The 18,259-nt window shown below is 47.7% G+C and overlaps 1 protein-coding gene across 1 annotated transcript in view; it reads left to right on the top strand.

Moving 5' to 3' along the window:
- The window catches only part of myo10l3 (myosin X, like 3), a 69,478-nt gene continuing 51,219 nt past the window's right edge, over nucleotides 1–18,259 (top strand). Inside the window, exons 1-2 of the mRNA XM_080019011.1 lie at nucleotides 1–311; nucleotides 15,440–15,538. Coding sequence (XP_079875137.1) covers nucleotides 291–311; nucleotides 15,440–15,538 — 120 coding nt within the window. The 5' untranslated portion in view covers nucleotides 1–290. The remainder of the gene's footprint in view (nucleotides 312–15,439; nucleotides 15,539–18,259) is intronic.

Here is an 18,259-nt window from a genome sequence, read left to right as displayed (position 1 = left end):
ACGCGGCCAGACGGAGCGGGGAGCGTCCCACAGAACGATCCTTTAAATAAGTTTAACAAAAAAAAATAAAAATAAAAAATAAACAAGGTTAAAACTAAAGTGTTGCCGCACCCGCAGGATGACTTGCCCCTGACCGGTTGTCCGCCACCCTCTCGACTCCGCCCGGGCCGGGACGCTGCGTCCCCGCGGGGAAGGGGTCCCGGGGAGAAGTTGCCTTGCGCCGCGCGGATGGAAAGCTTTGGGGAATACAGCCTCCACCTGGACCCAGGCCACAAAGCCCTCGTCTGAACATGGACGCGTTCTTCGCGGAGGTGAGTCCAGTGGTCGCCGCGACGCCGGCGCTCGTCTGTTGACGCGTTGTTATTGTTCTTCTTCTTCTTCATTTTGTCTCGCTCCGCGGGTGGATTCGTCAACAGTTCCCGGGAGCGACGCTCTTTGTTAGGCGCTCCGGCGGAGGAGCCGGCGCTCCGCGTCCGTGTTTTACGCGGACCTCCGGGCGCGGGGGTCGATGCCGGGTAGACCGAGGTAGTTGTTCACAACTCTTTATTTACGGCTGGACCTGGTGAGGACACGGCGTTAAGTCCACCGCAGCCGGACGACGTGCAGACAATGGTTCTCGACCTGGGGTGCGCGGACCCCCTGGGGTGCGCGGACCCCCTGGGGTCCCCAATGTCAAGGGGTTCCAGGGGGTCCACTAGCAAAGATAATAGTCACGTTTAATTTTGAGGATTGCTGAATTCATGAATAATGCATTTATTATTTATTATTGTGATGTATGTGTATGTATATATATATATACACAACATAACTGGTTGAGAATCACTGCTCTGCAGGGGGCTGCTTTTTGAACTTCACCTCCTCCCAACCTCCCACCCCCGTATCCACACCAGTGTTGTAGCACTGTAGTTTGAGGTTTAAAAAAAACAAAAAACAGCCCTTGTGGAAAAATAAGTTGCCGCCATCTCTTTAGTGAAATGTATTTTTTTTTATGCTGCAGTCTGCTGTGACTCCACTGTTTTATGGAGCACTTCAAACGCACACAGGCACAGACGCCTCCAAACAAGCTGGTTTTGTTCTCGCTCACCACCCTTCTTGTCTGGTGTCAGCAAATACCTGCCCCCTCATCAGCAATAAAACTATTGGGGCAGCTGCGGAGTAAGCACCTCCGCCTCTAACCTGCCCAATGCTGGGCTGTGGGACCGTCCATGCCCATTTCTCTGATCAGAACCGTAGTCGCTCCAGATCTTATTGTGTCATTTCCCACTCGAGGGACTGGTTGTGGTGAATTGACCTCTGCTTTTTCCCAATCTGATTGTATTAGGATGATATGTGCTGTGCCGGACAGGAAGCTATTATTATGGGACATTTTCTTTTAATTTGAGTCTGTGATAGTTATAGGTTTTACTTCTGTTTGGGAGAAAAATAGAGAGGCCATTGGATGATGTGTGTTTTAACGCTGTATCAGCGTAAACATTGATTTTTACAGCGGTTGTAAACGAGATGATATCGATGACTTTTGGGCGGCTATCATTGAACGGCAACGGGTAGCAAACTGGAAACGGGTGTAAATCAACTTCCCCTTTAATTTTGTCTAGAAAGATTAAAAAAAGGAAGCCAGCATCCCAAACACTGCAAAGCTACCAGTGTGGATTTAATTAATCTGGAGTCCTGGAACAGAAGTTGGATATAGATTAAAATAACTCAACTGGGTAAAAACACATGTATGAATGCCGGAGTAAAATATTTAGTATAATAATTGAGGTGGAATAGGAACAGGGATTTTTTTTCACATATTATCTGGAACTAGAACCTTTTGTCTTAAGGCTTTATACTTTCAATATTAGTTCAATATTTGAATGGATGGTTGTTTTTACACGGCAGGTGATATTGATGCTTGCTGGAGCTTTTAATGGCAGTCGCATAAAGTTTGTTCACTGCAGCACTTGTTGTTGTTGGCGCTTGGTCGAGAGAGGGAATTACAGGGCGGGGGGGGGGGCGATATTAGTACAAGGGTGTGTGTGCTCAGAGGTCTATCCTGTGTGTCCATCCTCCACCGCTGCTCAGCAGACGACCGCACCCACTTGTGGACCCACCCGGTGCCTTGACCCCCATAAAGCCTCTCAGCGGCCTTGCCACCTCTACAGCTCACCCACCCTCCGAGTCACTGCGCGCGCGCACACACACACACACACACACACACACGTACACACCTATGTACATGTGCGTAGTCAGAGTGTGTCAGAGGTGTGAGCGACCAGTCAGTGCCTACTCACTCCTGCCAGTCATGGTAGATGATACAGCCCAAATAAGGCATCGGGACAACAGTGTATCTCGGGGCCTGGCTGCATTTTTAAGCTCCCTCCTCTAAAAGCAGCTGAGGTGCCAACGTACTCGGAGCCGGATGGGATGGGATGGGACTCTGTGTTTTGAGTTCACGCGCGGCCAGTCCTCCTGTGGTCTGCCAGCGGTCGATATCACACGGCTGGTTGCATCAGGGCGGATCAGCTCGGGGCCGGAGTTCCACTTTCTTCTCCAATTAATTTCATCACCGCATTGACAGACCGATGAGGGTGCTCGGGGACGCGCCTGTCGCTAGTTCTTCTTCCTTCGGCCGAGGTACTGACTTCAACCGTGGCCACGGAGGAGAGCATCATTCGGAGACGGGGCACACGCCCACGGCGCCAAATGTCAGACACTTTACGCCTTTGTGAAAAGGGCACCCCCGTTGACCACGCTGAATCCCAGCTATGCACCTCTCTAAACTTAGGAATCGCTGCCCTTTATTCGCAGCAGCTGCTTCGCGCAGGAAAGCTCCACGAAGGCTTTTACACGCCCGTGAAGTATTTCCGAGATGAGGAACCTAAGGTTACATACGGAATTCCTGCTCCTCGAAGGCATTCTGTCGCAGGGGTTCCCAGATTCTTTGCCCCCGACCCCCCGGGATTCGGGGTCATGGCCGTCCGGTGCCCCCGTACTGTCACACTGCGATGGCCAGACATTAGGCTTTGGGTTTCACACCATCACACGCATTCTCGTGCTTCCCAAACCTGAAGCGTCTCACACACACACACACACACACACACACACACACACACACACACACGCAGCACCCGTCTAGGGGCTTTGAAGCCGGAGCCGTGCCTCGGCATGCTGGGTAAGCATTCTCCGGCGGAGCGGGTAACGCGAGAAAGCCCGGGCTGTCTCATGCCGGCCGAGAGCGACGGCTATTTTTTTCCCCTTAAGAGAGGAGAGGAGGAGAATCTTTTTCCACCCAGTTGTCACGTCCTCCAACCGCCCCGTCCCCCAGCGTGAGGTGTCATACGAGAGCGCGGCTCCTCACCTCCAGACGGACGGACGGACGGACGGCCTGCGGGGCGGAGGGAGGACGCTCGGAAATCAGACGAGGACGTGTGGAAGGAAGGAAGGAAGGAAGGAAGGAAGGAACATTTCAACAATACATCTGACGGGGCATGCAAAATCTACACTGTGTGGTATCCAATACAATAAGGTTTGTTTATTCATTCTCAAACAATGGCATTTGGTCTTGAGGGTCCTGTGCTTGGGTGAAAAACCCACATGGAGCGCTCATTGTGAAAACACATTGAGGGTGTTTTTGTTATTGGCAAGATCACAGTTGAAGTGTTTTTTTTGTTTTGTTTTTTTAAGCAAGTACAATAGCAGAAGCTTGTGTAAACTCTGGAAGTTCAAGAGCCGCAGTCGTGCGTGCAAGCGTACGACCTCTTGAAATCAATGGTGATGCTGTGTTTGCATCCCACACTGTTGGTTGCCAGGCCAGAAAAAAATAGCTGAAAAATAAAGTGCGTACACATAATGACACGGCAATAACACGTTCATCAGCTTGAACTACAAGCGTTTCCGTTATCCGGTAATTGCCGGTTTGCCAGGAAAATCTGGTACGGCATATTTAAACCTCTCCGGGCATAATGTCCGGTGAAAATAATTCCCTCCGAGCACAATTTGAATTAGTGCAGGGCGATAAAACGATAACGATAATTATCGCCATAATATTTTCCTCAATGTCGGAATAAACTCTACCCGACCATTTTAATAAAGAATTCCGCAGATCTGTTAATTTCCGCGCTCGGCGAGTTGCAGCGGGAAGCCCACCCGTTTGGACGATCTATAACTGACCTTTCACCTCTGACCAGTCACGTTTGTCGATATAGAACTAAGCCCCGCCCCCTCCCTCGTGGACAGGTTGTGCTTGTAAACACAGTAGACACACACACACACACACACACACACACACACGGAGCCGCAGCGTCTAGAACTCTGAGGAGAAACAGAAAGATGATGTGTTGTTGGGGCACATACATCCATGGTTTGGAGTTTTTTGGGGATATTTAAGTTCTGACCCAAAGCAGACGGTAAATATTCATTGTAATTGTGTCAAAATATGTCAACAGGACGTCCCGATGAATACTAACAACACCACAAACCTTAATGTTTATTTAGGCCTACTTGCCATACTGATTTCATTTTTGATTTGATCAAAATGTAATTTTAGTGAAATGTTTATTAAAGCAGCTGCACTTGTTACTTATTGTTCACAAACTGAAATTATTTTTATTATTCGTAGTATTATTTCAAGCGGTAATATTCCTAACATTTATTTATTTTTAAAACAGCATTAACTGGCGGGACTTATTTTATTTGTAATATTCAATAAAAAAAATGTTACACACCTACATGTCTTAATGATCGTTCTCTATATAGTCTGCTTATCAACTGTTTTTAAGCTCAATAAATACAGATAATATTTGACCGGAATCACTCCCATTTGACCCGGGAAATTGGAATCTTCCAGGACACGTTGACCGGCACCAATTCTTTCTCACGGAACGCTGCTCTCTGCCTCTTTTTAAAAATATATAAAAGGCGGGCTGCCGTTTTATGTTCCTTACGACCGCATCAGCCATCCTGACCCCGCCTGGCCGTCACAGGAGGGGCCCGGAGCCGTGATAATCCCCCGCTGACACCGCGCTATTGACTTTAGCTTTAACCTGCTATTCCCGCCAAGCTCCCCAGATAAACCTGTCTCCATTCACGCTGGTTAACGGAGAGAAAGGCTGTCGCTTTTGTTCCGCTGTTTGTCACTCACAAATAACGCGGATCCGGAGCCTTTGTCGCCGGGTAAAATCATCTCTGGTCGATGGATATGAGAACAAACAGCCGACGCGTTCTGATGGGACACGAGGGTTGGACGCATGTGTTTGCACGGAAGGTGAATGGATGAATTCACCGCCATTTAAGGTGGTTTGCTCCAACACCAGAGCATCATACGTGGCGCTCCTCCTAAAGGGAATCGTGGCGCGACCTTTCGTTTTTGCATCCAGTATAATGCTCAAGTGAAGACAGACTGGAGGAACGGGCGTGTCAAGCGGAGGCGGCTGTGTCGTCGACCTCCGACGACTCCGGTCCTGGTTTGTAAGACGGACAGAAGAGCGCCGTCCCTCGGTGTTATACCCGAAGCTCAACACTCACCTCCGATCTCCCAACACCCATCCTTCCTTTACCCCACCGGGGGTGAGGGTTTGCTTTTTTTTTTTTTGCTTTTTTTTTTTTACGAGGGGAATTCAGAGTGTGTGTCATGGTCCAGGAAGTCAACCACCCAGGCGCTTCCCCCCCCCCCCTCTTAACGAGGAGACATTAGAATACATGACATGCCGTACATACAAATACTCACTGAACTAATTTAAGACTTATGACAGATGCAACACAACCGAAATTACACATGAATTACACTGAATCTATCAGTGAAGTCATTCCGGGACAAAGGAATATACTGTAGTAACTTAAATGAAAGCACTAAATCATTGCATCCGCTTTACAGCCACCGTGTAATCACATAATTGCTCACAGGATGCATTTACTGTCCGTCTATTTACCGTCTATTTTGGGATAGCTGTACAGACGGACAGAGTGATCTCAGAATGCAGATTTTTGTTTATTTATTTATTTATCGATTTATTTATTTATTTATTTATATTTTTAAACGTTGAAGGGGTGATGGGTGTGGATTTCTCTGTGGTTCGCTGCTCATGTTCCCAGTTTCCCTCTGTGGTCATTGTGTCACTTGCCAGTAAATGTCCTGCCACAGACCGCGTTCTCGTCCGCGTTCATAAGGGCGACGTTGAATGGCGTGTTTTGAACGGGGCGCGATTCAGCCACAGTGTGGGCCACGGTCTCATTTGACAGGCGGGGGTTTCTGCAACACCTGCGTGTGTGTATGTGTGTGCGTGTGTGCGATATTTTTCCTTTCTGACAGAAGATTAAATTCATTGTTTATTGCCTTTGTCGCGTTTGTTGGAATCTATCTTGGCAGGCCTACCTGACAGGGTCCTGGCTGGTAATAAGTGGACCCTAAATCCCCCGGGTTCAGCGATCCAGCCGAGCCGTTTAATAACCGGCCAACCTGTGATTACTGCTCCCGGCCCAGATGTTGACTTTCCTTTTTTTAGAAGCCAGTGATTACTGCTTACTGAGGCAGCCTATTATAGGATGGATGAAGCCAGTGTTGGGGCCGTAGAGTTTGTGCATGTGTGTGTGTGTGTTGTGCCAGCTCTGTGTGAACGTGTGCATATGTGAATTTAAGTACATCCCGGATAAGCATGGGAATATGGCCTAGAGTGAAAAATGCCTCTAAATACTGCTGATGGAGAGATTACCACTGTAATTATGATCGCAGGACTAATTGCATATTTTTTTTGCCTTAATAACCACACCCACTGGGTCCATTTGCAGTGTGCTACATACCGGGGTCTTAAATGGCCCGGCCTGAAGGGTCTTAACTGGCACCCTGGAGCTTAATCGCAGCATAGTGCACATGCACTGAGTCATAACTTCAGTACAATGAGATAGTTGCCTAAATTATATTTACAAATTATCCACCAAATAGAAAAAAAACCAAAATCTAAACTACCAACCTCAGAAAAGTTAATGGAAAACTTTTGACTACATTTCTTTATTTCGGCCAATCACGACCACGTTCTTTGGCGACATTGGGATCACTCAGCTTTGAAAAATAAGCTTTATGTTAGTTTAATAATGTGAATGTGTGGATTACACTATGTATGTATGTATGTATGTATGTATGTATTTGAATAAAGGTCAAAAGCAGGTTCAAAGCCTGCCTTCAAAGCCTGACCTCAGCTGGGCTTGACAGTTCTGCACAATCACTGTCACGCAGACCCTGCTTCAGATGTAACACACACACACACACACACACACACACACACACACACACACACACACACACACACACACACACACACAGAGATGTGTTGGGCTTGACTCTATAGTGAGTCCTCACTACCCTGCATTCCTGGAATATCTCTGGGATTCCCGCTGTGAGATACCAGCATTGTTTGCAAATGAGTAGACGGCGTTAGACGGAAATAACACGGTGAGTAAGGCTGCTGACGCTGCCTCTCACAGGACTTGGCTGTAAGATGCAAAATATCAAACATAATGAAATTGCATCATTTTGTTTATTGCCTTTATCAGCCTCCAAATATTCTGCCCCAACAAACGCCCTATGACTCGTAACCCATCTCCGAGCGGAAGCTCTGGGGTGGATGCGGGCTGGTGGGACACAGTATGGGAAAGCTGAGGAGTTCAAAAGAGGATAAGGGATCCTCCCGGTGTCTGTGTCGGCCCAGCAGCCTCGCTGCCTGTGAGCTCTCCACGGCTTTAAGGGCATCATTTGTTATGCAAATTCTGTACCCATGAATTAAACAGAGGAGTCATTAGCCACATGGCAGATTAGCTGCATCTGACGATTACACACACACAAACACACACACACACACACACACACACACACACACACACACACACACACACACACACACACACACACACACACACACACACCGTCGTCCACAGATCATATGGCCTCCAACGACACTGGTGAGGCTGATTCCTTTTTTCCTTGGCGCCCTTTGACCTGTCAGTTTAAAATCCCCGTGGCCAGCATTATCCCTTCACACATTCATACAAATCTATGACATGTGCACATATCATTTTTCTGTTCCTTAGACACACGCACGCACGCACACACACACAGACTCTTCATTGTTCCATTCAATTTGTTGGTATTGAAAAATAAAGATTAGAATAAAAGCAGATTAAATGCATTGTCAGGTTGATGATTACAAATTGCTATTGCAAATGCTTTGAGATTGAATTTTTTTTTTAGATCATTATTAACCCAGTGACACAGTTACATTCAACACCAAACGTCCTCCTCAAAACCTCTTAAGAATATGATGTTTATGAATAGGACCAAAAAAAATGATGTCATCGAGTCATCCGTGGTGGTGGGTGGAGGCGTGCAGCAGTCTAGACAATGAAGCTCCCGCCTCCAGGCCAGTTTGCTGTAGCTCTGTTTGGATCCGCCCCAGCAGGGGGGATTCACGTGGTTCTTCAGAGTCAACAGCAATTAATGAACCACTCCCTCCGTCTTCCATCCCTCCCCTATGGTTTGGGGGAATCCCTGGGCCCCTTGAGGGACCCCTCCTCTGCCATTAGCTGATTTCTGATCAGCTGCTCCCTCCATCATTAATTCATGCTGCTCCTAGCACAGATGATGAAGGTGGCCTCAGTTCATCTGACCCCCACCCTGGCTGCACACCTGCCCTACCCCAGCCCCATGGCCGTACCCTGTGTACCCAGTCCCATGGCTTGCTGTACCCTGGGTACCCAGCCCCATGGCCGTACCCTGGGTACCCAGCCCCATGGCCGTACCCTGGGTACCCAGCCCCATGGCCGTACCCTGGGTACCCAGCCCCATGGCCTGCTGTACCCTGGGTTCCAGGCCCATGGCTAGCCATTCCCTGGGCACCCAGCCTATTGCTGGCTATACCCTGGACACCCACCTCTGTGGCCGTACCCTGGGTAGCCAGCCTGGTGACTGGACATACTGTTCCGTGGGAGTACCCAGCCCCATGGCCCTACCCTGGGTTTGGCAAGTTAGTTTGTTAAGTAAGTAAGGTTACCATCTCAGGATTGAAAGGGCCGTTGAGTTAAATGGAATGGTGTTAAATTAAAAGTTTCTCCTCGACTCGATCTCTAAGTTGATTAAAGAGTTGGTTTGATGCATGCGCATGGAGAGAAGTACAAAGAGCAATGGTCAGCACATCTGTGGTTCTCTGTTGCTTTCATAGCGTTCCATGGCAAGATGAGACGTCCTTTACCAACAGGCCAGCACCAGACACAGTACCGCATCAGGCCGCACTCTTTTTCCACCCTAGATGTTGATTTTGTTGTCACATGAATTCAGTCTCCTTAAGGCTATATATGAACTACATTTTACAAAAAAAAAATATGGCACCAAATAAATTGATCCCAGTTACATTACACCTGCAGGTTTTTTGCAAGAAAACAAACCGACCAAGAGATCTGTTTCCCCCTAGTCCCCTCTGTTCAACGGAAAGGAAGTGCACGGTCACAAAAAATATGTCATGGTTTTCCGTCCCAACAAGTACACTTTCACTGCAATTTATCGTTGTCTTAAAGCCACCTCCATTATAGCAGGAGGAACGCATCCTGACATCTGAGAATGTTACTCTCAGATGCTGTTCTCCCTGCGTTCAATAAGAAAGGAAGCTCACACATCTGTCAAATTCATACTGCTGACTTGTTTCCTCACAACAGGTAAATCCTGTGATTTTTCAGCCTGATATCCCGAAATTTTTCCATTATAGCAGGGGAAAACGCATCCCGAGAGGCGAGGGGGAAACAGATCCTGACGGGGAAACAGAGTTTGATACAACACCATCACAACACCCCCAAGGATTTCCTTACAACTTTACATTTTCATTAAACCCTTTCAATCCAAATAATTACTGAACGACAATTATTTGACGTTTCATACTTATTTAAGAGTGATTATTCGTGAAACAGGGCAAGTGTAGACCGGTGGTGAAAATGCGTAAATGGAGACTCCAGTACGTATCTCTGCTCCACTGCACGTGATTGTTTCCCGTTTCTCCAAATGAAAAAAATAAAAACGATGTTTTTTGTATTTGAGTTGTATCTACTTTTTCCTAATTGAACGAAACAAAATGGCCCTGTGTGTGTGTGTGTGTGTGTGTGTGTGTGTGTGTGTGTGTGTGTGTGTGGCCTCCAGATTATTTACTTTGACACGTGGATCATTGCGATCGCAAAACAAGCACAAATTGCATTCAGCAGCAAAACGTGATGGCCATGTTTGCGCTGTCATGTCATTAGCGCAATATCTTTTGTGACTCGGACGCTAAGACGGCAGGCAAATCGGGGAAAAATAAATAGTACCCCGCCGCGATCAATAACTTGCGGAGGCCAATATCGACATCTCGATGTATACACGATTAATTGTGCAGCCCTATGAGAGACCTACAGAGATGTTTAGCCAGACGTCCCTCCCAGCCCCATTCAACTTGTTCAATCTGACCAGCTACTTGGCGGATTCCACTCACTCAGCATTCAGGAGATTTGGGTTCAATCCCTGAATTTGGCACACGTCCCTTTTATGCACCGAACAACAAGACCCTGTGTTGGTGAAGATTTACTTTCTGGGTTTTTCTATCTTCTCTATAGGAAAAATACAATCATGGTATTTACGTTGTTGTACCGATTTTAGTGCAAGGAAGTATAATTTCCTTATTTTTCAGAAGTAGATGTTTAATTATGCGTAAAAACGGATATTGAATACTGTACCCTAAGATTATAGTCTATACACACAATTGTTTTCAGTACCGATCTGTCTTTGAGTATTAGAACCCACACAGACACAAATATTCACACAATATGGCTTCCACTTGAATGTTGTTTCAGTGGACAAACCTGTCAGTTGTGCTGGGCTGCACATCTGTTTGTGACTCTGCACGGGGCCTCTGCATTGTCATGATAATGCAGAGGAGTCTTAGTAATTGAAGTGGTAATAGAGAGCTGCAATTCAAAAGAATGTGAAAGAGAGACATATAGTCGACCAGCTGCTTGTAAAGGCGCGGCGCCGGAGATCAATGGGACCATGGACCACTTTCAGATCATTTGCGAAACAAGGGCACAGAGGCAAAAGTTCATTCTGAAAAAAAAAAAAAAAAAGTCCCTGGATTTGCAAGCGGATAGTCCATTTCAGTGGATCTCACTGTTTTTTAAAATAAATACGACGCAATAATAAATGGGTGAAGTTAAATAAATGTTCCATGAATGGAGTCGACTTTGAGTATCTGTGTGCACATGCCCAGTGAAACATTCCTGCGTCAGCTTCATCCTCCTCCACGGCCGGGCAAAAACAAATTAGATGCTTGTCAAGAGCCAAGAGAATGTAATCATCCCTCGGCCGGGCATCAAGCCCTGCCGGCGGAGCGCTGCGCAGGCAAAAAACAAGAGTTCCTCTACCGCACACTGGCTCCCGCTCGCTCTCCGTTCTCCTAAACCCTGTTGGACCCGGGGAATAAGCTTTGAATATCTGCAGTATTTGTCCGACCCAGTCCAAGTCATCTTGAGCTGATTAGCTTTCCTTTGACCGGGCCGACGCGATCACCTGACACCGAGCCGACCGCTGCTCAGCTGGGCCGAGGAGAAAGGGCCGTGGCGCCTCGCACCGTGTAAGGCTTTTAATATTTAAGCCTCATTAATTAGCAAATCTCCGAGGCTGGATATCATTATACGAGCGGCGGAAACTCATGCCCGCGACTCTGGGATCAAATTATCCCGGCTTGAGCTGTCAGAGAGCACGACGGGGTGGCGGGCGCCGGGCGGCCTGTTCCGATGGCTCTGGTTACTTACGCTGTCAGTCAGTGACGCTGCGGAGCTGCGCGCGGCGCCCCGTGTGCGCTCGGGGACGTGCGGCGGGGAAGAATGTGAATGAAGTCGCGTGTCGGCCGCTGTGGCCGTTTGCCCGACGACGCCTTTTTTAACGCAGCGATCAAAACATCTGATTACCAGAGGCCCGGGAGACGGTCAAACCCACACCTGATGCTCAAAACCGTATGACAACTGTATTTTGTGTCCACGGTGACACAACCTTTACCATCATTTGGGCTGCAGCGGGCGATTCAAGGCTCGGGCACATGCAAGTTTGAAGTGTGTGTGTTCGTGTGCATGTGTGTTTGTGTGTCGCACTGACAGCCTCGTCCCTGTGTGTCCCAGCTGGTCTTTGTTTGGGGTATTTCCGCCCGGTTAACCTCTGGGTTGGGACCCTTTATCCTGGCTCAGTGACAGAGCAGAGCTGGGGGAGGAGACCGGGGCTGGTGTTTGGTTCACCATCTGCTGCCGGGACAAAGCATCCCCTCCTTGCTTAACTCAGCCATTCTGCAGCTCCTAAGATGCTGCAGCAGCAAGCCCATGATATGGGTGCACGTGGGTACAGTACATGCCGGATTTATGGGCACTGTATCTGCCCCCAACAGTCATGAGTTATATTCGAGTTTGGTTTAATTAATCATTATGTCCATTATAGCTCCACCAGAAACATAAAGTGCTACTTCCAATATGTTTCTTTTTCTGCCACCTGTCTGTATCCATGGGATTATGACATGGTTTCTGCTTTCATATCCTTCGCCCTTTTCCTTTTTTATCGCCATTGAATATAAAAAATGGCGCCGTAAAACTAACATCAGTAAAAATACTTCAAGGACGCAAGTGCGGCGTGCTGTGTTCGTCCATTTTCTTGACTTGCCCTCCATCCTATCCAGTGAGCCCCAGGCTTACGGTTTGCATAATGATTCACATAAAAGACGCTCACATAATAGACGTTTGGAGTTGCGTGGTCGAACGTCTTGCCCCGACTGGTTCCCCGCGAGATTAGTTTAGATTAGAGTATCAGCAACGTGCCACCAAAATTTCAGCTGCTGCGAATTCCAGTTATGTAACAGGGACTGATCTCCTTAAAAACCTATAGACTAAATGGCATTAATTTTCCTGGCCCCGCCCCAGCGAGCTCACGTGAGCGAGATTTTCTCTGAGCGGCCGTGCGCGGCGACCCGGTACCAGGCGGACACAGTCGGCTACCCGGCGTGGCCTCAGGTCAGATATTTGATAGATCAAGTCAGAGGGGTATTAATCCCACCGTCACAGAGCCTACGTCTTTCTACGGCATCCCCCCGTTTCCAGACGGAGGATACGAGGTGACGACTTGAGGAGGGCGCTCGCATCCTTTCGTCTCTTTCCCCTCTCCCCGTCTTTGCCCCCTCCGCCACCTCCCTGACCCCCTTCCACCCCACTCACCACTGTCCCCAGTGGTTTGGGAGAGCCACATTTAGCTCCTCTCCATTAGCCAGCTGGAAAAAAAACAAAAAACCACAACCCTTGATAGTGCATGTTGGTTTTTAGACCGCCTCAGTGACCCCTTTGTCTGGGGAACGGGCTGATACAACCAGAAAGAAAGGGAAGTACAGTGGTCTTTGCTTTCCACTAAGGACGGTTTTTACGGAGGTTCTTCCGCTGCGTTGACCTTTTTTTCTCCCCCTCTTTTAATGTCTCGCCTTTTGTTGAATCGGTGACACTGGGATAGGATTCCGTTGGATGGAAAAGCGGGTCTTACACACCGTCACGTTGATCTCTGTTTCCAGCCTCACTTGGCGTCCGTGCGCCGGAGGAAAAGAGCTTGCGGAGCGTGCACGTGGCGGCCTGTTGTTAATAGTTAATGAGGATTAATGTCTGGGAGTGGCGACCTTGTATGAGGTTTCCCTGTGGAACACAGGCCCATTGATCTTTCACCTTTTAGGACACACAACTCTCTCTGCTGCTCTTGGGCTGCCTCGTCGGCGGCATTTCTGATGATTAACGCTGTTCAACATGTCAGATGCAGCCTCCTTGTGATTCTTTTGAACCGGTCTAATCGTTAGGTCTTTATTCGTAATTCATGAGGCTAAATATTTGGTTGGGCGATATTGGGCGGGGTGTGGGGGGGATCTGACATGACAATATTTTCCTCACAAATCAATTGATATTGATCATTTTTTTCAATATAACTATTGGTGCTTTCATAAGATATTTTCACACAAGAAATATTTGAGAAACATCATCACACATTCACTCATTCATGCATCATCAGTAGTGTGGATAAATACAGCCGTAACAAATATTTAACTATATTAAGTACAGTATATGATTTGACAATATATGACTAAATTCAGTACTGTGATCCCAAACAATATCTAGTTTCATATCACATTATTATATCAATATACTGTCAAGCCCACTATGTTGCTATTTGAAAATGACTGTCTGACCCGGGCATCTTAAAATTCCTTCCAAAGAGGACGATCTAGTGAACGATCATCCTTTGAAGCTCTTTCTCGGCCCGACTCTTTCTTCCCGCAAGCCTTTGTTCGCGGCTGCGCTCCGCCTTTCCCTGACCGCTTCACAGTGACGCGGCTGCCGCCCTCTCATCAAACCTCCCCTGGCAGTCTGGGTGTGGGAGCGCCGTCAGGTGGACCGCGGGCGCGCCAGAGGGAGAAGCCGCCGACCCCGGCCTCGTACGCTCCCTGTGAGGCCGGATGAAAAGATCCGAACTTTGGGTTCCGCCGGAGTGGTTCACCTCATGAAAGAGAGCCGGATGGCCACATCCACTAGTGAAGGGAGCACTTATTTCACTTATCCAGTCAATAGTGGATGATTCCTCGTTCTCCTCCTGCTTTTTTTTTTTGCCTGATTTCACTCAACCAGACCTCTTTTAATTAACATCCTGGTTGAAGAGGGATGCTAAAAATCAACCCTAAAAATAAGGTGGGGTCCTGTGTGGCTCCTGTGTTTGTGTAGCCGCGCGGAGTCACCGGCACTTCCCTCCTTGTTTGTTCGCGGCTCAGTAACCAGGGGCGAAAAACAGGAATCTGAGGCTGATTGCTCAGACGGACGGTCATTTCCTCGCACAATTATAGAACGGCGCTCCACGTTGGATCGCCGGCTGTAAACCGCGAAGAGTGCCCCTGCATCCTGAGTCTGCGGTCTGATTGGCTGTGCGTGTATGATGCGAGGGGGTTTTGCACAAACACCCCGTCTCCAACACTATTTTCACGTTCCGCGTTACATTAAAAAAAAATTTTTTAATTGTATTTTATGTGATTCATTGAGTCACACATTCATACATTATTGTGTCACCGTCCCTTCCTTCTGGTCTCATAGTAGCTGTTGCCCACAACCTTCTTGGCAACATCATATTAATACAATAATGTTTTTGGGGAAACTTATTGGCATTTAGGCTTGTGTACCATGCAATACTATGTCTGATCGCACTGCCGCACGTATTTTAACATGTGGAAAAGATCAATTTAAATTTAAAAAAGGCAAATATAATGTAAAACGTATAGTTTGTGTGTTCCTCAAACATGGTTTGCATCAACGTAAGGCCAAGATGATTTCGAGGTGTTTCTAAACGTTGTTCTGCTTTTTTTTTTTGTTGTTTTTTGTTTTTTTTTGCGTGTTGCAGGGAGCCCGGGTCTGGCTCAGAGACAAAGAGCAGCTCCTCCCATCGACGGTGACCACGTGTGACCACGCATCGCTGGTCCTCACATCCGACTACGGGAAGGTATGAGGAGCCGAAGCTTTGAGCGCGCTAAATTTCCCAGTAAAAGAACAGTTCTGTGCCTGCCCCCCCCCCCCCCCCCCACCCTCGCACACATACACACACACACACACACACACATCTGTCTCACATTATCCTCCCGCCATGATAAATCAGTAACCATCTTTCATTATTTTAATTATTGGTTAAGAAGAATAAAAAAATAAATAAAAAAAAGATGCAGTCATCGGCTCCACATCAGCTTGTTCCCACACATTTACTGTTCTCATTTCTCGGCGAAGCGCTTAATATCCAAATCTCACACTGTTAATGTTCTGCGCGGGCCGGACCAGTCAATTTCCCGAAAGCCTCCTCCCCTCGGGCACTGGCTGATAGAAGGTCCTCCCTCCATTTTCACTGTGGAACCGAGACGCCGAAAGTGCAAACATCATGTTGAAATGACTTGAGATGGGCTGCGGTATGCTTGAGAATATGTGGGTCACCCCACGTGCATCACACCAGCCTGAGTTAAAACAAACAAAAAAAAACAAAAACAGAACCTTTTTGTTGTGACCAGTCAACGGCCAGAGCTTATCTGTTCGGCTGGGCACGCTGGCCTTTGTGTCTGGAGGACATCCTGTTGGAGAAGGAGCGCGCCGAGAGAGAGGGAAATAATGCAGCGTGTTGAGAGGTTAGAAAATAGACCCGGGTGCTAATATCTCGGGGTCAGATGGGACCGATGGAAAATGAGCCTTCCGCTGCCGCTCCAGTTTGAGGAACGCCTTTGTACTGAGCCAGGACTATGAATAGTTTCCGACCGGCCTCCGGTGGCAGCGCCGATGCTCCGCCCCTATCCGAGGGTCCGAGAGAAGGAACGGCGCAGCCACCATCCCCCCCCCCAAGACAATTCTTTTCAGGGGGCCATGTTCTAGAGTGCAACATTTCATGTTTTTTCTTTATGTATTTGGGTTATATTCAGCACAGGGTCAAAACACCTTCATATTTTGGGCGAAATATGCCATGTTGTATCACGGGTGTAGTTCCGCCGTTCGGTCTCTTGTTGGTGCCGACCGGATTATAGAACTACGCTATATAGATAAGCCGCGGTTATAGATAAGCTTTCTACTTTGTTTTGGTTTGGGTTGCAAGAATTGTCCCGGAACATTGCCATCTCCTACTGGACGCACACGTTCTCTACCTTCTTCCGCTACAGTGGCACCTTGACTTACGACTGCATCTACTTACGACTAATCCAAGATTCGAGCAGCGATAGTCGCAAAAATTTGTATCGACTTGCGACCGACTGCTCCAAGATACGACCGTGGAAATTTGCAGTTGGTGCGTCGGCAGCCAGTCAGCAGTCAGTCAGTCAACAGTCAGTCAACAGTCAGTCAGCAGTCAGTCAGCAGTCAGTCAGCAGTCAGTCAGCAGTCAGTCAGCAGGCGACCTACATTGTGTGTGTGCACGTAGTTCGTGGCTTATCCATATTTTTTTCATATTTATTGTGTTTGTGCTGTGTATTTCGTTTATTTTCACCCTTCATGATTTCATAATTCATAAAAATTTGAATTACCGTCGTAAGTCGAGGTACCACTGTATTTAGTTTGCGCCTTTCTCTAATGTCTGTCGATGGGGCTTAGAAGAGGCCCTTGTTTTCGCCCAGCAGCACTGCTATCTCCTGAGTATGTCTTCATGTTAGAAGTCACACATCCCCCCTCTAAGGAAAAACATTTCTTCTGCACAGCTTTGTTTTCAACTATGCAGAGTCCTGTACTGTCGCTGTAATCTCATAAAAGGCCACTTTATTTCTGTGTTCCAGGACCAGTAATTAACATTACGCAGAAAAGTCTGCAGGACAGGGTTTTTAATATCCTAATAATCATAAGTTTACAGTTCTCGCCTCTTCGGGCCCACGGGATGGCAGCATGGTGTCAGCTGTTGTTTAGTAGGTACTGTATGTAACGGTATAGATAGGAGTAAACTCTTGTTTGTGTCACTGATAATCAGCCATTGTAATTAGCATCCAGACCGCTGGAGGCCCTGTGCATTATGCATGGCCCCTGAGCAGAGAGCGTCCTATTAGGGCCTCCTGGCTCCAATACATGTTGTTGTGTTAAGAGGGGAGGGTTAGACAGGACGTGTGGCTGAGAGCATAATGAACTCACGCACATGTTCTCCTAAGTGTACTTTGTCGATGCCCACAAGGTCACCAGAGATCACCATATAGACGAGGAGAACATCTCCGCCTTCGGCGTCATCACCATCTATCACGGTTTAGTGGGGTTTTACCAGGTCAGGGGTCCAAAAAGGGGATCGTTCAAAGGGTTGGAACGAACCACGCCGGCATTAAAAACCAAACATGTGGTAAACATATACTGTAGAAGGATAGCGCTCTTTTAAGTTGGGACCACAGGGAGAACTGCGACTCAGCTGTTTGCTCACATGTTCTCCACATTTGAGCTCAGAGTGTATTGAGGTCATCAGAGCGGCCGTGCGGATGTTTCCCTTGTCTCCGCTTCCGAGGACGTTGAGGCCAGAATGACTGGAATGTTCGGCTGAGAAACAAAATCGCCTCAAACATGAGATCCGGTGACGGAAATGATTGGATCCCAACTTTGCTCCCGGGGAGCCTGCCGTCATCACTCATACATATCCCGTCGCAGTTGCTGGAGTGGTAATCCGCAAGATTATATTGTAAAATGGGATTCCCATATTTGAATACTTTATTTAACTGGCACTTTTTAA

The sequence above is a fragment of the Zeus faber genome (assembly GCF_960531495.2).
Source record: "Zeus faber genome assembly, chromosome: 18".
NCBI classification, from domain to species: Eukaryota; Metazoa; Chordata; class Actinopteri; order Zeiformes; family Zeidae; genus Zeus; species Zeus faber.
The sequence above is the reverse complement of the archived record's forward strand: the minus strand, read 5'-3'. Positions and strand labels throughout refer to the sequence as shown.